The sequence below is a fragment of the Crinia signifera genome, chromosome 3 (assembly GCF_055691185.1).
Source record: "Crinia signifera chromosome 3, ASM5569118v1, whole genome shotgun sequence".
NCBI lineage: Eukaryota > Metazoa > Chordata > Amphibia > Anura > Myobatrachidae > Crinia > Crinia signifera.
The window spans coordinates 8,701,464-8,725,452 of record NC_139219.1 but is presented as its reverse complement, the minus strand read 5'-3'; the positions used below and the strand labels follow the sequence as shown (position 1 = coordinate 8,725,452).

Here is a 23,989-nt window from a genome sequence, read left to right as displayed (position 1 = left end):
ATTTTTGCAATAGCGATGTGCCGCACTGAAAGGAATACCTAAACTTCCCCCATAATTAGATGTTATAATGACAGTTAAAAGGTCGAAATTTTTATTTGCAGGCAAGTGGTGCTGTATTTCATGCCCTACCATCCTCTAGGGCAGGGGTGTCTAAACATTTGGCGATTAGGGCCAGATTTGGTGAGGTGAAAATGTGTGGGGGCCGACCATTCAGCCTGACATTCTATGAACCATTAATCACATCAGAATGGTCCCCCACTATTCTCCCCTTCACTGTATATTCCACAGCCTGCCCACATTGACTGTATGTCCCACATTCACTCTGTCCCCCAGCCTGTCCCCATTCACTGCATTTCCCCCACTCTGTACCCCAGCCTGCCCCCCTTCTCTGAATATCCATAACTGCCTCCATTCATTGTATGTCCCCCAGCCTGCCCCTCCTGCACTGTATGTCCCCCACTCTGCCTCCATTCACTATGTCCCCCAGCCGGCCCCTCCTGCACTGTATGTCCCCCACTCTGCCCCCATTGACTGTATGACTCCCTTCCTGCTTCCACAAGGGGCCCCCAGTGGCCCCTTGTTTGAGCCAGACGATGGAGAGGCAAAGCAGGCACTGCAAGGACAGTAGACCGATGATTGGGCTCCCGCTGCCGCCCTCCTCCTCTCTACATTTTACGGCTTAAGCCTCCCCCTTGCTGCCCCCCCTCTCTGCCACTGGGATTGCGGAGGAGGGTGATATACGATTGTAGCAGCAGGGGTTGGAAACATACTCACCCGAAAGACGCCATACGCATCTAACTGTGGTGGCCGGCACCTCCTCACTGCTGCACTAAAGGTGGGGACCCGCGCTCGCTGGGTCCCCACCTTTAGTGCCCTGTGCTGTGCGTCCCGTATCTGATGCTCTGCCTGCTATAGGCTGCGGGCCGCTTGGAGTGACATCACAGGCTGCAATTGGCCCCTGGGCCGGAATTTGGACATGTCTACACTAGGGTGTAAAGGGGGAATAAAAGCAAACCATGCCGGGGGATGCGGTACATTTTGACGTTGTCCAAGTCAACCATGTTGACGTTTTGGTTAGTTTTTTTTCTATGAAAAACTCTTGTCAACCTTTGGACTGTTGACCGTGCCATTGCCGACCTAATGCTTGTGTCGATCTTCCAACCCTGTCAACATTAGCCTTGTCGAGATTAAGGCCTGTCGACCGCCAGTGGTTGACCCAATGCATGTCAACCTTAATTGGGTCAACCCATACCCAGAGCTAAAGGTGTGCTCTATTTTCTTTCCGTTTATTAGAATTATTACATTTCATTCTGTGAAAAACAATAGGTAGTTCTCGCCAATAACCGTTTATCACAATGCTGCTTTTGCAGCCGCCTTATAGCGCCACTGATGCTGATTTCACACCGCAAAACCTGCTTAGACCAGGTATTTAAAACGTTTTTTTTTAAAACGGGTCAGAGCAAGTTTAACCCCTTTCACATTGCATGTAAATACCTGGTCTAAAGCAGGTTTGCGGTGTGAAAGCAGCGATGGGCGGAGAGGGGATCAGGAACCAGAGCCCGCACCTAGACTGCCAGCAGGAGCTCCCGCGGGTCTGACAGTGAGCAGTAGCTGATCTGCTCTGAGCCAGCGCAGTGCATATTTAATGAGCCGACTGCTCATTACATATGCACATATGTAATGAGTGGCTGATTATATGCGCATATGTAATGAGTGGCCGGCTCATTAAATATGCACTGCTTTGGGGCCCAATAGTGTTCACTGCTGCCTGGGTAACGATTCAGACCCATTCAGACAGCAATAAAAAACGGGTCTGTAACGGGAAGGAACCTGCTTTTTTCCCAAAAAACGTTTTTTGTTTTTTTTTGTTCAGTCTGAACACTGTTGTTACATGTTGGAGTTTGGTCTTTTTTTTCTAATTTGGCCACCCAGTTCCCTAGTTTACATTTTTATTTAGTTTCTTATCTCATGAAAATTCTATGTGTTCCTGTGTTTCTCCTATTCATCCATTGCTGACCTTTCTTGATTTTTTTTTTTTTTTTTGCTGAAGTTAAAAAAAAAAAAAAAAGCATTTGCCAGGTGAAGGGAGCTCCCAGCAAGGCACCGGTGAGAGGGGTGAAGACTATAAAGGCCAGGATGCCGAACTGTTTATGTGATGTTTCTACAGCTGTTTGCTGTAAATAAAGGCGATCAGCGGGGGGGCTTCAGGAGTGGAGTTTAGAAACCCGGATTGGCCAGACTTTTAGATTGAGGCTTTTAACCTACAAGTGACCTTTTTTAAGGCTGTTCTGCAAAGCAGCAGTTCCGTGCGGGCAAGAATGTCCTCTACATTAGGTGAAACATCGCAGCTGTTAACTCAGTCATTTGAATTTCTAATTAGAATGACAGAATTGTGGAATGTTACAGGCAGGAACCGCAGCTACCCGAACATAACGGTGTAATAAACAAGAGGTCAGGCTGGTCTAATGAATGCCAGATAGAGCTATTCAATTGTTCTGCCGATCAGGCACAATTGCCTATAATTTCTGCTTGCATCGTCCTGAATTGGTTAACAGTAATTAATTAAAAATCTGTCTTTTGGGTGCCCAACTGTATTTTCGGCAGTGTGCCGGGTACTGGAGGCAGGATCAGCAGTTGCAATAAGTAATGGGTGCCCAAAACAATTGAATGACAATTGATTACTTTTGTCAGGCACCCCCAAATATGGAAACGAATATCGATTCTATTTAAGAAAACCGACATGAGGAACATCGTGTGAAGGTTAATGAAACTGCCCTGTAACCTACTGTTAAGTGTTAGTACCATACTCTTCCTCATAGACGAAGCACTGGGCCAGTTTGGGCATCCATACGTGGAGCATGGCCACAGATGTCCCAGCAACTCTGTCTACGCTTTATCACCTGAATGCCATCAGGACACCGGTCCCAGGGACATGTGGCCTCAGCTGTCGCGTATTGGAATGTTGGGGGTAATAACGAGCTTATAACTGAGCTGTAGGGAATGTCCGCGTAAGACTGAGCAATGCCATTTTCCTTCATGGCTCATATTTGGAATTTTTACTTCTGGGGTTGGAGGACCTCTTACAGTACATTATAGCAGCGTGGTCTTCACAGGTCCGTGCACAAAGCCTTCAGTTCCAAAGGACCGGTAGGGTGGCATAATAGAAAAACATAGTGTTGGAGAATACATAGTAGATGTTTCCCTGTAAGTAGATTAGCAAGCGTTAGGTTAGTGAGAGAAAATCTATAAATTCTATGCATGCATACATACATACATACATGCAGACATACATGCAGACATTGGGGGTGGGGTCTCAAAAGCAAAATCTCTTTCTAAAAGTCAAAAAAACCATACTGCACTGCAGCTATGGCAAATGTAACATGTGCAGAGAGTTAGATTTGGGTGAGGTGTGTTCAAACTGAAATCTAAAAATAAAGCAGCCAGTATTTACACTGCACAGAAACACAATAACTCACCCAAATCTAACTCTCATGTGATACATTTGCATGGTTTTGCCCAATGGAGAGATATTTTTGCTTTTGAGGTCCTCACTGAATTTCCCCCAATATACCAAGGGCAGTGCTTCTCCGAACCAGTATTTTTACACACTACCGCCTTCCCAAGCACATTATTAGTATTATTGTTGTTTCTTGGCGCCACAAGGGTTCCGCAGCGCCCGACAGTACATAGATGAACAAAACAAGAAATGCAAATTAGAACCAGTACATGGTAAATATACAGTTGCAGCAGCAGACACTGAGGCAATTATAACAGTGGCAGAGATATATTCTAAGAAAAGCAGATGAGGAGAGAGGGCCCTGCTTGTTAGAGCTTACATTCTAAGGGGAGGGCCCAGACAAACTGGGGTGACACAGCAGGGGTAGGAGAGAACATAAACATAGCGTTAGCGTATAATGGAAACTACTGAGGAAGAGAGGGATCTAGGTGTCACTATTTCAGGGGACTTAAAAGCAGGTAGGCAATGTAACAAAGCAATGAAGAAGGCAAGTCAGATGCTTGGTTGCATAGGGAGAGGTATCAGCAGTAGAAAGAAAGAAGTAATAATGCCACTGTACAGTATAGGTCATTGGTACGACCTCACCTAGAGTATTGTGTTCAGTTCTGGAGGCCATATCTCCAGAAGGATATAAATACATTAGAGACTGTACAAAGAAGGGCAACTAAAATGGTGCATGGCCTACATCACAAAACGTACCAGGAAAGACTAAAAGATCTTAATATGTATACTTTAGAGCAGAGAAGGGAAAGGGGGGACATGATAGAAACTTTCAAATATATCAAGGGCTTTAACAAGGTACAGGTGCGAGACATTCTTCACAGGAAGAGGAGCAACAGAACACGAGGACATGCACTGACACTAGAGGGAGGAAGGTACAGGTGGGAGACATTCTTCACAGGAAGAGGAGCAGCAGAACACGAGGACATGCACTGACACTAGAGGGAGGAAGGTACAGGTGGGAGACATTAGTCACAGGAAGAGGAGCAGCAGAACACGGGGACATGCACTGACACTAGAGGGAGGAAGGTACAGGTGGGAGACATTCTTCACAGGAAGAGGAGCAACAGAACACGAGGACATGCACTGAAACTAGAGGGAGGAAGATTCAGGGGAAATGCGAGGAAGAATTTTTTCACAGAAAGAGTAGTTAAGTGGAATAGCCTCCCAACAGAGGTGGTAGACGCAAATACAGTAGTACAATTTAAACATGCTTGGGATAAGCATATTGATATCCTTACAAAAAATAAGGATCAAATATGGTTTGAGGTAACATGTTTAAAAAAAGGGGCAGACTAGATGGGCCAAGTGGTTCTTATCTGCCGTCAAATTCTATGTTTCTATGTTTCTATAGCGTTGCGATGAGAAATGGTTAGATTTAATGAAGAAGCGGGTCTTGAGAGCCTGTTTAAACTTTTATAGGGAGGGGTAGAGAGTCCCAGAGATACAGAGCACAATGGGCGAAGTCCTGGAGGTGGGAATGGGAGGAAGTAACCAGTTTGCAGGAGAGGTGACGTGTGTTTGTGGAGCGGAGAGGGCGGCTGGGAGTGTAAAGAGAGACCAGGTCGGATATGTAGGTGAGAGAAGAATGGGTGATGACTTTCTAAGTGAGTGTAAGGCGCTTGAATTGTATTTTGAAGGGAAAGGGGAGCCAGTGCAGGGCTTGTAAGAGAGGGAAGGTGGACATAGTACATTTGTAGAGGAAGATGAGCCGGACAGCAGCATTGCGAATAGATTGGAGTGGAGAGAGGTGTTTTACAGGGAGGCCAGAAAGTAGGAGATTACAGTAGTCCAATCTGGAGATGACCAGTGAGTGGATGAGGGTCTTTGTAGCATCCTGGGTGATATAGGGTCTGAGCCTGGAAATATCTCTGAGGTGGAAACGACAGGACTGTGAGAGATGCTGAATGTGTGGTTTAAAGGAGAAAGGGGAATAAAGAGTGACGCCAAGGCAGCGTACTTGGTGGCTAGAGGAGATTGGAGTTCCATCAATAGAAAGTGACATTGTGGAAGATGAGGGAGGGCGGGAGGATGATCAGCTCAGACTAGAAAGCGCTGGGACATCCAAGAAGACAATATTACTGTATATCAGATGTATCGGTGTATACTGCTGTCTTGCACAATGAGTACTAGTAACATCATGTCTCCAGGGACTTAAGTATGGGAAAGTAGGTTTCTACTAGCAACAAACAAATATATAAAAAGTATATATAAAAAGTTTGCTTTGCTCCTGCATAATTTATAACCATAGTAATGATCCTGACTGGTCTTTACAATAATAAGCCTCATTATGCCCCTAGGCAGGAACATATCCTTGCGGATGATTTTGGTATTATCAGATGCCCACCTGAAGGGCATCACATACCTATTACAGAGTGGAAAGTTCTGAACACGAGAGGTTGAATTCCTCAGACACTTGCCAGGAAAACTCTACCTAACGGTATCTTTAGTCTGGATTATCTGCATGATCAGACAGACCTGTCATTTGCAGTGTTCCACAGGCAACCTAGCACCTAAAATTAGCAGTCATTCTAAAATCAAAGCCCATTTTTGGCAATGGGTGAGGAAGCTAGTCTCCACTATAACCATTGTGACCAGATTTGGGGTAATAGGAGAAAGCGTTACTGGAGGTAAGGGGTTGGTTTATCTGATCCTGGGCTAATTACGGCTCGAATCTTGGCAAATGTTGAGTTTTATCTGCCAGCTGTGGCCCCCAGACTATGAAGCTCCCCCATGTCCTGATTGGCCTATGGGCCATCCCTGGGCAACCTGGGTTTAACCTCTCTTATAACATGGGTCAAATTGGCGGGTCGAATAACCTGGATCCCAACTTACAGAGGCTATTCTCCCTTGTGGGGGTCCACGACCCTCCTAGAGGGCGAATGGAACCTGTGGTGAGCACAGCAAGCACGCAAGGTGCTTCGATGCAGTCACCCCCTTGTCAGAGTACCGGCAGTCGGGATTCAGACATCGGTCTAATGATATATACAAATTTTTAATTTTATTTTTTCAAAGATGTTTTTTTTTATCTCTAGGCAGTAAAGATTTTTTTCTTTGTTCATGGCGATTTGTGCACTTTTTGGGGGCTAGTCAGTTGTTTTTGGGATGTGCATAGGCTCCTGTCTAAAGATATGTGTGCGCCAATAGGTATGAATACTGCAGGTGCGGCCCATTATTTGTGCATGCACCCTCCTGAGGTGGGGAGCAAATACCTGCAAGGAGTCGTCCTCATCAGTCGCCTAAACTGCGTTTTCAGCAGCGCACCCAGTAATATGCACAGGATTCACTGTGGTGCATTTGGCCACCTGCAGCATACGCACCCCTCTGCAGACCATTAAATATCACAGGTTGTGTTCCTATTATTTAAGCTTGCCTAAAACCAGTCCACCCCCCCCCTCTAATATGTTTCTCCTCGAGGACATGTGACATCAGTCCACCAATTAGACGGCTAGATTTCATAGGAGTCACACCTCCGCTCTTGCAAAACAAAATTAATTTTTACAGATAAGCCCTTGTATTTGTCACCGTGTGGTTAATTATAAAAATGTTTTTGAGTGTCTACATCGTGGTTTTTACCCTGTCCCCAGAAAGCCTGGGATGGGTGGGGTGGACAGCGTTGTATCATTAGTAGGACTTTCTGTGTGATTTCATCTTACAGTACGTGCTTTATCTAGAAGAGCATAACAAATAAACATTCATTTCCATACTTGCTGCATGACTGACTGGGCGGTATGCAATACGTGATTGCTGTATGTTAGGAATTGTTACTGTCCTCACGCTATGTCTGCTGGGCAGTTGGGTGCTGTTGGGTTACTGACCTTTAGCCAGCTGATTGCTTGTTCCCTTTCTGCATGAGCAAATGTTGATGGCTTTTTATACAATTTATTAGTAAATGTACAGTATTTTTATTTATACGTTTTTATTAGTGAGTTCAGTTTTTCGTTCCGGCCAAGTCATTAATTTTGATATTGTCCTGGTAGGAATAATATATTGGTGACTCCTCGGTAACCAATCAACACTTTGGGCTCAATGTTTTTTCGCTCAAAGGTATCTATACTGCCTAAAGATATGGCTTAATCAAAGAAGACATTGTGTGCAGTGTTTTTTTTTTTAATCACTTGTTTTTAACAAAATTCCCCCCAACCTTGCATTTCCTTCCACTCCAGGCCACTGAAGGTGTATGTCTTTGTAGATCTCCCGATTTGTGTTAGAAGTCATGTAGCTTTTTTTTTTTTTTAATGTAAATTGCTCTGGGCAGGTGGTAGATACAGATACTGTGCTAGTTCCTGGCTCTGGGCAGGTGGTGGATACATTTTACTGTGCTAGTTCCGGACTCTGGGCAGGTGGTGGATACAGATAATGTGCTAGTTCCGGACTCTGGGCGTTTGGTGGATACAGGTACTGTGCTAGTTCCCGGCTCTGGGCAGGTGGTTTTTACTGTGCTAGTTCTGGCCTCTGGGCAAGTGGTGGATACAGGTACTGTGCTAGTTCCTTGCTCTGGGCGGGTTGTGAATACAGATAATGTGCTAGTTCTGGGCTCTGAGCAGGTGGTGGATACATGCACTGTGCTAGTTCTGGGCTCTGGGCAGGTGGTGGATACAGATACTGTGCTAGTTCCTGGCTCTGGGCAAGTGGTGGATACATGCACTGTGCTAGTTCTTGGCAGGTGGTGGATACATTTACTGTGCTAGTTCCGGACTCTGGGCAGGTGGTGGATACAGGTACTGTGCTAGTTCTTGGCTCTGGGCAGGTGGTGCATAGAAGTACTGTGCTAGTTCTTGGCTCTGGGCAGGTGGTGGATACAGGTACTGTGCTAGTTATTGGCTCTGGGCAGGTGGTGCATAGAAGTACTGTGCTAGTTCTTGGCTCTGGGCAGGTGGTGGATACAGGTACTGTGCTAGTTCTGTGCTCTGAGCAGGTGGTGGATACATGCACGATGCTAGTTCTGGGCAGGTGGTGGATACATTTACTGTGCTAGTTCTTGGCAGGTGGTGGATACATTTACTTTGCTAGTTCCGGACTCTGGGCAGGTGGTGGATAGAAGTACTGTGCTAGTTCTTGGCTCTGGGCAGGTGGTGGATAGAAGTACTGTGCTAGTTCTGGGCTCTGAGCAGGTGGTGGATACAGGCACTGTGCTAGTTCCAGGCTCTGAGCAGGTGGTGGATACAGGCACTGTGCTAGTTCCAGGCTCTGGGCAGGTGGTGGATACATTGACTATGCTTGTTCTGGACTCTGGGCAGGTGGTGGATAGAGGAACTGTGCAAGCTCCTGGCAAAGGCAGATGGTCAAAATCGATAGCTGCAGGTGTCTGACTGTTCATACCTTGCCCCGCACATTGGTGTGCTGTTCTGTAGATATAATCGCGCACCTGTCATGTAGCACACACCGCCGCTGTCATACCAGGGGATAAGTGGTATCGGTGAAGATAATGGGTGCTGATACTACTTATTTAAGAGGAATATCTTGAAGAAAGGTGCTTACTGTTCCAATTGAACTTTTAATTGCCGACTTGGCCATTGTGAAACTGTCATCTAAATTAAAAATACATAAAAAAGGAAATTGACGCATTCATGGCCATGTGATTTCCAGTAATACAAGGTCAGTTTTTCCAAACGAAAAATCAATAAACCAATTTTGCATCCAGACAAACGGTAAAGTGCTTTTGTATTTGCTGCTGCGGCTGGATTTGGGTGCGTTTTCAATATTTTCTCTGAGATCGTGATGATTCTGCAGAGATGTGAATGTTCATTTCAGTAGTGCATCTCAGACACATTTTAAAAATAAACCACAATTACACAAATTTTTTTGTGCTGCCGTAACTATATAGCCTTTTATTGGTTCTGTAGATCAGGGACTCATATGCAGCTTTATTTGTGTTGGTGAAAAGCTGGCAACACAAGGCGTCTGCTGTGTCCCACCGGAGACAAAATGCTGGATATAGGGGTTCGTATTTTCTTCCCCCAAGATTTAATAAATTGCCAGAAGCTACAGTGCCGGTAGGGTATGGTAGTCTTTCAAAACGAACAGGGACCTGCTTTGCTAAATTGTTTTGTGGATGGAGTATGACAAAAGGGCCATATTGACTGGCGTAGAGTGTTACTTGGTAATAAGGAGATAATGTAACTAAGGGGCGGATGTATTAAGGCTGTTGAAGTGATAAAGTGGAAGGCGATCACAGCACCAGCCAATCAGCTGTGTTTGAAAAAAAATAGTTTAGTTGATTGGCTGGTGCTATCACAGGCTGAAGCTCTTCTCTGTTTTCGTCCTAGCATAGGAGAATATTTTGATGGTGTTTTTCAGTTGCGTACCACACTACTGACCTGATTTGTGGACCACAGAAGTGCTGGTGTTTTTGACGAAAACTGTGTGCGGTTGGGTAACGAATTGGGGCTGTGGTTTGTACCTTTCAAGTGGGGCTTATTTTGCCCTCATTTAGCCCAGATAATGTTTGGAGGTATGTCCAAAACATAATGGTCAGGAGCATTTCCACCAGAAACAAGGTGGCAATTGAGGGGGAGACCTAAGGAGGAAGAGGTAAGACTCTCGTAGAATGAGGCTTTCCTGATAGTATCAGTAGGGTGGGATATATTTTTATTTAAACTAAACCTATGTTGGTATCACCAAAGAATGCACCGCATATGGGGAACCAGTCAGTCCCAAGTGACGGCAAAATAAACATGAAAGTACGTATGAAGAGTAACAAAAATAGTGTAGGGCCGATTGAATTGTTTCAGGTGCCACCTGCTGGACGTCTATGGCAATGGGCATTTATCGGAGCTATTCAGTTGTTGCTCATTGGAATTTGACGCCAGCTCCAGGTTTAGCCACGCAAAGTGGCTGAACTGTTTCAAATTCTCTTTTTTGGGGGGCTAAAATTCTAAGTCGAATTTACAAAATTGCATATATCGGGTCATTTCCAAGCATCTCTGATTTTGAAATAAATGAATAAATATTACTGAGTAACGAATAATGATTGAATAGGTCTTGTCTGTATTTTAGACAGAAATGTACTCATAGATAAATGTAGTTCAATACTGCGGACAAAATGCCAGCATCGCTCACATTTGTTATATAAATTCAAATATGACATTATGTAAAAAAAATAAAATGTATATTTAGAATGTAAACATTACAGTTATGATTAATACAAATGTTTACTTGGCAATTTTCACACCTATTTTGATGAATTCACTTTAATAGTCCGCAAACAATTTATCGCTCTACAATTTAGTATAGGCGTCCTATCGTCCCCCATTGCTCGTCCCCTCTCAGGTTTGTTGGGTGAAATGCAACTGACATTTAATTCCAATACAGGGTATCCTTGGTATATATGTGTTGTGAACACAACCTTGCACGCCTGTACGTTTTATTTCCACTTTATATAAGATTGCTCTCACAAGAAAGCCCCGCTATTTTGCTGTAATCCATTTATATAGTTACGTTTTTCTTGACTGTGATGCCCGTAGTTACTGGCGGCGTCTAACGTGGTTTTATCGACTGAGTCACTTTAGCCGGCACTAAGTGGTTTGTTTGTCTCCTGCTAATGCATTATGCAGCTGTATGCCTGTAACGGGCAGTTTATCTGTAGTGCGTGCGCTGGTCTAGGACATGCTGGTGGCATTTATAGAAATAGCATAAAATAGCTGCAACACATCCGCCAATGTTCACAGATTTTGGCAGCCACGCAGCTCGTGTACGGGTGTCGCCTGGAAAGATTAGGGTGTGCCCTATTTTGTCCCAAAAACTGGTCCGGATATCTGGATTGTTACTGTGTAGGGATAAAGGTTCCTAAGCGACAAGTTCTGCAAAAATCAGTGGAAAGTGGGTTAGGTTTGAAAAATGACAGGTAGGAGCTGATTGGTTGTTTATCACACATTACTTTATCACTTTTTGAAGCTTAATACATCTGGCCGTATGTGTTTGTCATTTATGTTTCGGTTTATGAATGTACTGGCCGTATATCAAATGTGACTTATTGGCCTGTATCCTCCGTTAATATACGCAGTCTATATTTATGGTGTACGTACTGCTGTTTCTCACCCACTCGCGGCAGCAGTATGTTGTTTACCAGTACTCCTGCCGGTATCCCTAAGGGAGGCTGCTGCTAGATCCCATTGTAGTCTTCTGGGTATTTGTATTGGAAAGGTGAGGTCATCATTGTCATTACACTGGCAGGGGATTGTCGTGTTCTATCCTGTACATTCTATTGTGAGGCAGAATGTGGCCGGCTCACGCGTGTGATTATTCCCAGGCATTCTCGGCTTAATACCTCCTCGTCTTATACCTTAATCGTGTGTTGGGAAATGTATTGTCATGGAATTGTGATTTACGTCAGTTGTTGTACTTGGTGTAACTATCCCTGCTGGGCGTATACAGCACTGCAGGTAGCAGCACACAGGCCTGAGCCAATATTGTCGGTCATGCAGCCTTTGAGTCAATGTCATTGATGTATTGCGTGTTCCAAAAAAGTCACGCGTTTGCGGTATGGAACTGCAGAATAGTCTGAATACTGGTCAGCATCTAAGAAGTACCCATAGCACCATTCTGAGGATTCCTTTTTTTTTACCTCCAAAATGTGTAATTTTTTTACTTTTTTATTGTTAAAATTTACAGCGTTTTGTTATGGCCTTGTGCGCTCAAAGCAGAAATCCAGGGACTGCAGGAGAAATTGGTGATTACGCGATTATTAATTACAGCGGCGACGGACCTTCCTGTGGTTGGGAAAAAAGAAGCCGCTTGGCAAACTTACCATCAGGTGCAAAACTGATCGCACCTAGATTCCACAAAATGGCTGCCTCTACTGGCTATAGGACATGGGTACGCTTTACATGGCCCATCGGTTCACCTGCATGAAATGGTGAAATTCCAAATTGGCCTTTTTCCATGCTACAAGATGCAGTATTATTAATTGCCAGTAGGTGGCAGCATTCACGTGTGAAACCTTGCCTAATGTCCTGTGCTGTCATATAACTTTGTTAAGTAATTTTCCTAGAAAGTTACGGATTACTCATTTTTGTTTTTGAGGATGTAGTTGTAGTTTTTTTTTTTCCCAGGCAGCAGTCAAAATAGCAAAAAGTGATTAATGCATCAAAGTGGACAAACCTATTAGTTGACAGTATTTACATACCTCCGATTGTCTGCAGAGAGTCACCTTACCCATGAGTTGTGCTCAGTTCTGTATGGTGGATTGCGTTCACCACTGTGGTGTTTTTAGCACAGTGCGGTCTGTATTTCAGCTTCGCTATTAGAGCTTAGCTATTGTACAGGGTTTGTATAAAAAGTAATGAGACCAAATTTGGGAAAAAATATTTATTGAAGATATCGGTCCAAACAATTAAAATTCTTCAAAATTAGACCCTTGTGCGTCGACACTTCTGCCAACGAGTTGTTCAAGCTTGGAAGGCGCCCCGAAAGTCCTTTTCCGGAATGTCTTTCAAGCAGCGCGTCAAAGCCGCTTTCACCTCTGCTACAGTCCCATGGCGGTGTCCTTTGAGGGCTGTCTTCACTCAAAGGACACCGTCTGCCAGGGCCAGATCGGGACTGTAGGTGGGCTGGGCAAGCGTTGCGATGCCGTTCCAGGCCAGATAGTCGGTGATTATGAAGCTGGTGTGGCTTGGTGCATTGTCATGAAACAGCAGCTTTTGATGGGCTTTCACCCCCAAGCACTTTCTGGATCATGGCTAATGTCTCCATAGACGATTTTCCGAATATACAAACTCCGCACAGTGAGGGGCACGGTGGGAATGGAACACATGACCTAAGTGAGGCAGTAATGCTAACCATTACACCATCCGTGCTGCCGGTTACATTACTTACATTGTCACTTCATTCTCGAGTATTTCTTAATGCATATTTCCCCAAAAACAGTGACATAGTTGCCAACTGCACTCTCCTATATTTTTATGAAAACACATCCCACCTCCTAACTTAGTAACTTACATCAATGAATACAATGCCAGTCTAGCGGCAAGTACGCAGTAACAGCCCGTTCCACGCCCGCTGCCTGGTTACACGTTACTTAGAGGTAAAGGAGACCGATAGTCGTCAACAGTGTCTGGGTCGGCAGTCAAGAATTCGATCACTATTGATCCATAGACAATCGGCTGGCACAAGCAAAAGGTGGACATGTTAGTGGTCGACACAAGTTTTTCCTAATGATCCCTACACAGCATGCTGGGATGTGTAGTTCAACAACAGCTGGAGTGTCAAGGTTAGCCATCACTGCCCTAATAAAACCCAGTTCACCTTGTTTGAGAGAAACCGGTATTGGTGACGGTGAAGTAACCGTAGGTGTCAGATTTTGGCCGGTACGACGGACTTGTGTTTCAGAATTCATGATATTTACGTGTAGCAGGCAGTCAGTAATCAGATGAAATCCATTCCCTGCAGTGTTTGCTCAGCTGTTCTCATGTATAAAGTAACTAGATGAATCCTTAATCAATATCTGTCATCCGGGGTGGAGTAGATGGCTGTAGTGCTGTTCAGCATTGTACGCGGTCTGTCGGACATGGCATCAGAGGAAACGTAGCTGAAGTCCATTGGAAACAATGGAGGGACTGTTGTTACTGGCCTGCAAACTCTGCCCTTCTGTCAAAGTTGTCCCTTTTCCTTTACACTTCCTACTTGTGCTGCACATGCGCCTCTCAGGAGCGTCCTGTAAAATGAATCATTGTAGATTAAATGCCTCAAAGTCTGTTGGTCAGTTTGTACTCTGAGATTGGACCTGTGACTATATAGATTGTACTTGAGGACAAGTGGCTGCAGATCTAGTCCTTCGGGCGTGCAATGGACGTATATACAGATGTGCCCTCATATACTCTGGCTTCTTCGGCTGCGCCAAACAGTCCCTCGGCCTGGCGGGTCCTGGGCGGCTCAGCCTGTAACATTTGTACATCTGTTTGCAAAGGATTCTGATCTGTGTACAAAGTGCTGCGCTGTGGTGTAATCAGCGACGTTGCACGTTTCTACAGCTAATTGCTGTGCAGTTAAAGTTCCGTCAAGGCATTTATTGTAGTCTTTAAAGGGCGTATTGAGGATGAGTATATGAGGACACAATCTATGTGAAATAAAGGGTGGGGTTTGCAGAGAAACCCCCCCCCCCCCCAAAAAAAAAGCATGCAATGGGGTATTGGTACAGCACAGTTACACAGGGCTTAGTAGTGTTACCGCATAACAGGGCCCTGGTTGGAATCAAACCATTGACTTGTCTGTATAGAGTCTGCATCGTCTCGCTATTTTTGTGCTGCGTTCCTTTCCTTCTGTTTTCTCCCAAACCCTACAAAAATCTACATCTAGACCTACATTAAGGGCAGATGTACTAAGCCACGGAGAGTGATCAAGTGGATGGAGAAAACTAACAGCCAATCATCTCTTGTCATTTTTCAAACACAACCTGTAACGTTACCGAGAGAAGCTGATTGGCTGGTTCTTTCTCTTTCCACTTGATCACTCCAAGCTTCATACATTACATCTCCCCCACAGTCTGCTCACTTACTTAATGAGTGTATTGTGGTCAGTGGAGTACCCTTTGTGCATCGGTCAGCCACTTTGTACACATCCAGCAGTGGCAGAATTAATTTAGGGACCGCACGACTGTAGTCCCTCCCCCAGTGTCTGTGCTCAGTATGCTGGCAGCCGCTCGGTCACCTATTGCTGTATCGGACGGACAGTCCCGGAGTTAGGGGCTTCCACCCGTAGGACTAACAGTCCTGACTGCATTTATCAGGAAGACCTTCCAATGGGATGCCAGTCCTGTTCTCTTCTACCAGCCTTACCTGGCTTCTGAGTCCAATCGCCTGTGAGAGTGACCAGCCTAAAGGAGGAGGAAAGAGTTCCCAGTCACACCACAGCATCCATCAAATCACTCTTATACACATTACGCCACATCCAAATAAAACAATGGTAACTGCCGGGAATACTTCCTGTGGATACTATGCGGCGTGCTATATTTCTGTAGGCGGTGGGAAAGTGGAGGGGCTGAAGATAAATAATGACAGTTTGGAGGAAGAGGATGCCAAGGGTTCTGTTGCATTTACTAGGGACAATCCAGTCACCTTGGTAACCAAGAAAGAAGGGAAACCAACTCTTAACATTGTGAATAATTGGCATCCTGTGATTTGCATTATCCTGAGGTCTGGACACATTGCGCAGAAAATATAGAATAGAATCATTACGGAACAGAGTCGTTAAACGCGCTCTTATGTTCCCGAAGATTTGTTGTGCTGTTGTTGTCCCCGTAGAAAGATGTTGGCTTAAACAGGCCGAACATAATGGCTGCTGCTTGGAAGCCAGTTGTAAATCTTGGGCTAAATCCTGTGGCTATAAATGTAAGTGGTTACAAGGACGCTCTCCTTAGGCGTGTCCTGGCACTGGTAACTAATGGGTTTTCTTCCAGGGTTTCATAGTCACCTCTTCCGCTTTATAATTGCTGCTGAGACACTTGGAAATGATGTTCCCAAGTCCCCACGCATGTCAAAGTGGCAAAAGCCTATTTATTTGTGTTTTGTCAATTGGAAGTGGCACCTGCAACAGTGCCACCCAGTGGTCACAGCGTGTAGAACACTCACACTGTATGTGCTACATGGAATTATTTCACTTCTACGCCTCATAACCCTTTACCACTGCAGCTCTTAAACGGTAAATTGCCGTTTTTTTAACCTTTTTAAACGGGTAGAGCTGCAGTGGGAAAGCTTCACCCATTTAAAAAATACCGGTATTTGTTAAACAGGTAAAAAAGCAGGGTCCTACCCGTTTAAGAGCCGTTTTTTTGGCAGTGAGAAAGGGTCTTAAACGGTATTTAAGATCCCTCACTGGTCCTCCCCTGGTACCTGTCTTGCCCCCCCCCTACCCTCTCCCCTGGTACCTGGCCTACAACCAACCCCCCCCCCCCCCCTGGTACCACGCAGCTCGCAGCAGTCCGGGCAGTGTATGGCAGCTAATATGCCCGCCCTTTATGATATTATAAGTGCATTTTTAACAGCCAAGCAATGTGGTCATATTGTATATAATGTCGCAAGACCTGTCCACTCAGTGGCAGCAATGCTCATGTGGGCAGTGTGCGGCGGGGGTCCGTTCGGCGAATGCGAAGTAATCGACGGGGGGTCCCTGCAGCGGATGGGAACTAGTAGCGCTAGTAGACACAGGCTGTGTATGAAAAATGTCAGCAGGAGCTGATTGGTTGGTTATTTATCACTCTCCATTTTATCACTTTTGAAGCTTAGTGCATCTGGCCCTATGTATGTTAAAGTGTCATAATGTAGTATATACATCAATATAGTAAGGTAATGGTGGGAAAGTGTGCGTGTCCTTCCTACGTCCTCTCATTGTGCTGTATAGAACAATTTGGAAATGTAGTAATAATGTGTCCTTGGTGGGAAGGCTAAAAATGGCAACGAGCAATTAAAAGAAGTTCTTCCACAACTTGCTGCAGTAATTGAATGACCAGCAGCATAATTGAATTTGAATCTCTTTTGAAGTTTCTGGGTCGAGAAGGGTTCAGCGTTCCTCCTCCTAATGGCAGGAGGCGTCTTAAGCATGCTTAGAAAATTGGGTATTTTTGTCATTCCTGCTGGGCGTAGTGGAGCCGAAGTGTTCCAGATGACGGGGATTATTCCGGAGTGTCGCCGCCTGTAACTACATCTCTCTGTATTTGCCTTTGCAGTTCTCGGTGACCTGTAGCTGATGAGAGGTTAGGGAGGTCCAGAATGACGGCGGTCACGACAGACTATGATCACATTGAGATACAGCAGCAGTACAGCGATGTCAACAATCGCTGGGACGACGAGTGGGACAACGAGAATAGTTCTGCTCGACTGTTTGAGAGATCCCGCATCAAGGCGTTAGCAGGTACGTCACACACTCCTCTACTGACTGGATATGATGCCGCTCGTCCTTATGTGCAAGGTGGTAATGCACTAGCCAATCAGACGCAATATGTAAATTGACAGGTAAGATCTGATTGGCTGAAGCATGATCACCTTGTACCAACCTTCATGCATTTACCCCCATTCTTGTTTTAATGACTGTTTCTCTTGGCTATCCCGAATCTTATTTACAATGTATCATAGTGAGGATATAATGCAAGCATACATTGATTAGCATATACTGTAGCAACATAACTGTTAGCAAGAGCTTACAATCTAATTGGACAAAGCTAGCGATACAGAAGTCATGGGTATATATGTTAAGCACTTCATGGGTTATTGTGCATTGTCCTTGTGTCGCCTGTAATACTTTGGGGCAGAAATTGACTTTAAATGTTTTTGTTTTATTACCTGATATTTGGGTAACTGGATTTCTTGTTTAATTATTAGCGGACGTGTTTCTGCTGCCTGGTTGTAGTAGTGCGGGTTTCATTGTACACCATTGTTCCGACCTGGAGCTGATGGCGGAATAATTAGCTTTACTGCCTCATAGGACAGAGGTTGCGGGTTCTTATCCCTCTATGGCCCGTACGGTGTGATGTTTGCGTAGGTTTCCTCTGTACTTGCATGGATTTTCTCAGGGTGCGCTGGTTTCCTCCCACACTCCAAAACAATCGGTTAATTTGCTCACAAAAAAACAAACAAAAAAAATCCCTAGTGTGTAAGTACTGTGGTAGGCTAGATGTGGTTCTTATCTGCCGTCAAATTTTCTCTCCCCCCTTTTGGGTACAGTGTGACCACATCAGCGTGACTTGTAGCAAATGCATCTAATCCAGATTCCAGGCAAACATCTTGCACACGTCTCATAAGCTTCCATCGCACACTACAACCCCCAAACACCCACAACCTGCTGATGCCATCCGCCGTAATACCCCTTTCACATAGCGAATGCTGGGTCGCACCCGGGATTTGGATACTGGTCTGTCCCGGGAACGACCCAGCATTTACAGTGTTTAGCCGCTCACAGCGACTCAGCTTATTGTCAGGTCGCTGATGTCATCCGGGGGGCAGGGCGGAGCGGCAGCACATCAGGAGGGGGTGGAGGCAGCACTGAGGTGACGCTGCTGCCGTCTCCATAGAAGTGAATATTCTAAATGGCCCTTTCACACCGCACGCCGACTCTGCATCGGCCCCATTTATTTTTGTGGTGTGAAAGGGGTATTACAGACTTGACCAGTGAGCATAACAACTGGCAGTCTGATGCCCAAGAACTGCTGGGTTCAGTGTGACGCCAGAGGGCATCCACAATGACCAGGTCAGCAAAATTAGTTTCCCATGCCAGCTTGTCGGCCGCAACCACAAAAATAAATAAATAAAATGTGGGCCAAACCAGACTTTTGTGGTTAAAAAAAAAAATAATTTAAATATATAATGTTTTTTTATTATTTTGAGTGTCCTGTACAGTCTATCACCCAACTACTGCAGCATACGCCCTGTGCAGCTTATCGCCCCACTGATTGCCCCGGCTGATACTATCTTGTGTGTCTGCTGTTACAAATACCATGAATAGAATGTCATCATATTCTAGATGTTCTCTGTGTTTTGTTTCTTTCTTCTACTGTAGCAGATAAGCAACCGAATAACTGGAAGCACATGATTCAGATGGTTGAAATCTACGATACAGGCAGTTGTGTGGTTAGATCATGACAGCTTTGTGTAGTTAACCCTCTGGGTGCCCAGTGCAGGACTGAATGTACTATAACCCCCTACCCCAGGCGTGCCCGTCAGGAGGACTGCAGAACCATACAGCTGAGGGTGGAGAACTCTGTCAAAGTGAACTTTGGCCAGAGGATCTCGGGACTGGGAGGCGCAGTGTGGCTGTCGTTTCGCCCTCTTCTGCTTTCTACGCTTCCTATATATTGTTAACTCTCCTAATGCCAGGCAAGGATATGGGAAGACGTGGCAAGCGAGGATGTACAGTGCTACTACTGGGAGCTTTGTGAGGTCCATGTATCTAGGCCTGATCCATACAAGGCTTTCATGTCCCGTGTGGAGCAGTGCAATTCTACACTATAATAATGTTAAGGGGCATACACATGGGGCGATTCACCCCCATTTCTAAGCAGTCTGACTAGAACGCTTAGAAATTAAGCGCTGAGTGGTCCAGCGTGCTGCTATCGCCTGCAGAGATACAGGGCCAGATGCACTGAGCTTCAAAAGTGATAAAGTGGAGAGTGATAAACAGCCAGCCAATCAGCTCCTACCTGCCATGTCACAGGCTGAGTTTGAAAAATGTCAGACAGGAGCTGATTGGTTGGTTTTTTATCATTCTCCATTTGATCACTTTTGAAACTTAGTGCATCTGGCCCCCAGTGCTTGCACTGTCTGTCCTGCTAGATTACAGGGTTTTGCCTATAAACAATATCCATGCTTCAGTACGTCGCCCTGCGCGGCCTGCAGTCACCTTGTGTGTAGGGGGCTTTACAGAGAGGTAGCAAGGGATTGGGCAACATAACTCTGGTGGCATGCACAAATTCGATCCAGATATTGACCAAAGGCCCATACACATGGGGTAATTTGGGGGGTATTTGTAAGTTATCTGATAGCTTATAAATAACCACACATTGCCCCATGTGTATACCCCACAGCGATGGCAATGCGCGGTCCTCCCCCGTGTTTTTAGCCTGACTAGATCTTGACTGCATGAAGTCAAAATGTAGTGAATGCCAGTGTTCTCTCACCAGAGACCACAGGTTGCTGGTGCATCGCAGGTGTGCTTCAGCCAGTCACTCAGCTCCCTGCACCCGTCGCCCCGTGTGTACGCGGCTTAACCTGCACTTTAGATGTAAACTATCTTGTAATGTGGTTCTAGGCCAAACACATTCTACAGGCGTGAGATGGGCCAGATAGACTTTCCTGCACTCTCTAGTTTTCTATTCCACAATGACTAAACAGGGGCGCGCATCGGTATGGAATGGGGCTGAACACTGTTCGATTCTGACAAACTTTCTATTCAATTTTCACTTTATAGTGAAAACCAATGGCCAGAATCGCACCGTGTATGCACGGTTCATGTCTCAAAGGGCAGAGACGAATCCCTATGCCGCCAACCAGAGGTGCTTATGGGGGAGATGGATGAAACCTTCTCTAGAGGACATTTGGGGAATGACCCTGAAGCAACCAATAAGGTTCTGGCTCTCCTCTTATAGAATGTACATAGCTAAGGGCTGATTGGTTGCAATGATCCAACTGCTTCACCTGTTTGATACATCTTAACCCGAGCGTATGGGTAACACATAGTTAATGCTGAGCAGCTTGACACAAACTAATACCCCATTCACAAAACAAATTACCGGGTTAAAGCTTTTCAACCCGATAATTTGCCGGGGAACCTGGGTTTTTTGGTGGTGTGAAAGGGTCAACACGGGTCTTAAATCCCGGCACTCCAACCCTGCTCTTGACCAGGTGATTGAAGACTCGTGTTGACCCTTTCACACCACCAAAAAACCCGGGTTTTGCGGCAAATTACCGGGTTGAAAAGCTTTAATGTGATTGGAGTCCGGCTGCACCTGGCAAAATTACCCGGCACTTAAAAATGCCGGGTGGCTGGTTTGAAAGGGGTATTAGTGAACAACCATCTATTATAAGGGGAGATCAATCTGAGCTTTAATGCACCTCTAAGTCCCATCCTGAACCTAATATATGCAGCACTGTACTACTGCACTACCGCACTGCGGTGCACGACCCTGTGACCCCAGGTGCCTCTGTTTGCAGGGAGTGGTGAGAAGATTTTGCACGGGCGGAGTACTTCTTGTGGAAACAAGATATGAGACAAATACTCAATATATATATATGAATTATTAACCGCGTTGTGCACACGCTGTGAGACTCTGCATCTCTCGCTGGTGAAAATGAGTCTTAAGTTCACAGCCCCATCGCACAGCAGAACATATGTACTGGTGGTTGATACGGCATCGTTCATACTGTGTAATGTGACTACTTGGGGTGCATTCAATTCCCGACATGGCTGCGATTTTTGCAGGCAAGACAATTATTGATATAATGCGCTTACGTACGGCCCGTAGTACGCATGCGCGAGGCCGCTCTGCGATAAAATCCTGATAATTTTTTCATCGCTGGCCATACGCACATTGATAGTGTTCAGTAGGATTTTTTAGGGCAGGGTGCTGACCACCAGACAGGGCACTTTTTTTCAATTGGGAGGGCACATTTTATATTCGAAAAAAAAAAAAAAAAAAAACATATAAAATAATCACACACTGCACTAGGATTATGCCCATTATATCTTCTGTCGTAATGACAATTACGGCACGCACTGTAATGCCTCTTGCACATTATACCACACACCGTAATATCCATTACACATGATGGCACACAGCAGCATGTCAGAGCGGTGGTGGGCAGCATAAGGAGTGCACAGTGCCACACACAAAAAGGGCAGGGTGTATGTTGGGGGAAAAACGGGCAGGGTGTGGCACCCTGCAAAAGAAGCTTAGAGGGAACACTAGATTGAAAGAGAGCTGGCGTTCGGGGGGTGGTAACTGGCCATTTTCTGGGAGTGTCAGGGAAAACGTAGGCGTGTCCAGGCATTTTAGGGGAGGGTGGGTGACGTCCGCTCTGGCCCTGATCAGACTGTTTCTATCGCAGTCGCTGAGTAACTCCTGGACTATTCACAGATTGCACTCACTAGAAGAATCCTTGAGGGTGAGCAGCAAATGGACTTGCAGCTAATCGCCGATCCTGCTAAATTTGTGTGCAAAGTAATTGTAGGATTGTACAGGGCGGGGTTTCACTCTGGCTGGGCGGCGTATACCTGATAGCTGGGCTCTGCAAGTTGGAAGGCCAGCGATCAGGCCTGAATAACCCCCATGGTCACAATGTGCTATCCCGGCATTGCACGTTTTACATTCAGAGTAATGTAGCATCGCAGCCGTGACCTGCGCTATGTTGTGCACAATTGCAGCTCTCCATGGTGTAGAATGGGAAAGTCGTCACACTGCCGAATGGCCTACGTCGCAGCAAATCCTGGGTGAACGGTCGCGGCATTCCTCTTTACAGAGTTTGGGCTAGACGTGCTTCTACACCGATTTCTCAGTTGTAGAGTACGGGCCACTGGATTTACATCATGTGGAGAAGGTCTCAGTTGTAGAGTATGGCCACTGGATTTACATCATGTGGAGAAGGTCTCCGTTGTAGAGTATGGCCACTGGATTTAGATCATGTGGAGAAGGTCTCAGTTGTAGAGTATGGCCACTGGATTTACATCATGTGGAGAAGGTCTCAGTTGTAGAGTATGGCCACTGGATTTACATCATGTGGAGAAGGTCTCAGTTGTAGAGTATGGCCACTGGATTTACATCATGTGGAGAAGGTCTCCGTTGTAGAGTATGGCCACTGGATTTAGATCATGTGGAGAAGGTCTCAGTTGTAGAGTATGGCCACTGGATTTACATCATGTGGAGAAGGTCTCAGTTGTAGAGTATGGCCACTGGATTTACATCATGTGGAGAAGGTCTCAGTTGCAGAGTATGGCCACTGGATTTACATCATGTGGAGAAGGTCTCCGTTGTAGAGTATGGCCACTGGATTTACATCATGTGGAGAAGGTTTCAGTTGTAGAGTATGGCCACTGGATTTACATCATGTGGAGAAGGTCTCCGTTGTAGAGTATGGCCACTGGATTTACATCATGTGGAGAAGGTTTCAGTTGTAGAGTACGGGCCACTGGATTTACATCATGTGGAGAAGGTTTCAGTTGTAGAGTATGGCCACTGGATTTACATCATGTGGAGAAGGTCTCCGTTGTAGAGTATGGCCACTGGATTTACATCATGTGGAGAAGGTCTCCGTTGTAGAGTATGGCCACTGGATTTAGATCATGTGGAGAAGGTCTCAGTTTGCGGAAGAGAACACCGCGGTTAGCACTTGGCAGAATCACAGGGGTTTGCACCAGCTTGTATTTGGGCGGGTGTTACAGCACCTAGTTACAGGGCACATGTCCTTAGCGTTGTAGTGGAGAAACCATTTTCTAATCACAATTTTGCCTGTTCTTGGGCCCTTATTCTGGTTCACTCTCAAAGGCAAATTCCTTCTCAAATGGACAAAACCATGCTGCACTGCAGGTGGGGCAGATGTAACAGATGTAAGATGTGCAAAGAGAGTTAGATTTAGATGGTGTCATACTTCAAAGTGAGATCTATATTGCAGTGTAAAAATAAAGCAGTCAGTATTTACCCTGCATAGAAACAGAATAACTCACCCAAATCTAACTCTCTGCACCTGTTACATCTGCCCCCCCCCCCCCCCCCCCCCTGCAGTGCAGCATGATTTTGTCCATTTGAGAAGGCATTTGCCTTTGCGGGTGAACCAGAATAAGGGTATTATGGGTATACGGTCAGTAGGTCGACATTGAAAAGGTAGGCATGCATTAGGTCTACACTTAAAAGGTTGACTGGGTCATTAGGATGACCCAAGCATTGGGTCGACATTGGGAAGGTCGATAGTGAAAAGGTCGACATGGGTTTTTGTCTTCTGAGCGGACATGAGCAGACAGGCGGTATTTCATGCCCTACCATCCACTAGGGCTTGG

At 45.5% G+C, this 23,989-nt stretch overlaps 1 protein-coding gene across 1 annotated transcript in view; it reads left to right on the top strand.

The window, feature by feature from the left end:
• Nucleotides 1–23,989, top strand: part of SPTBN1 (spectrin beta, non-erythrocytic 1) — a 155,406-nt gene that overhangs the window by 12,949 nt on the left and 118,468 nt on the right. Inside the window, exon 2 of the mRNA XM_083175223.1 lies at nt 17,178–17,362. Coding sequence (XP_083031349.1) covers nt 17,221–17,362 — 142 coding nt within the window. The 5' untranslated portion in view covers nt 17,178–17,220. The remainder of the gene's footprint in view (nt 1–17,177; nt 17,363–23,989) is intronic.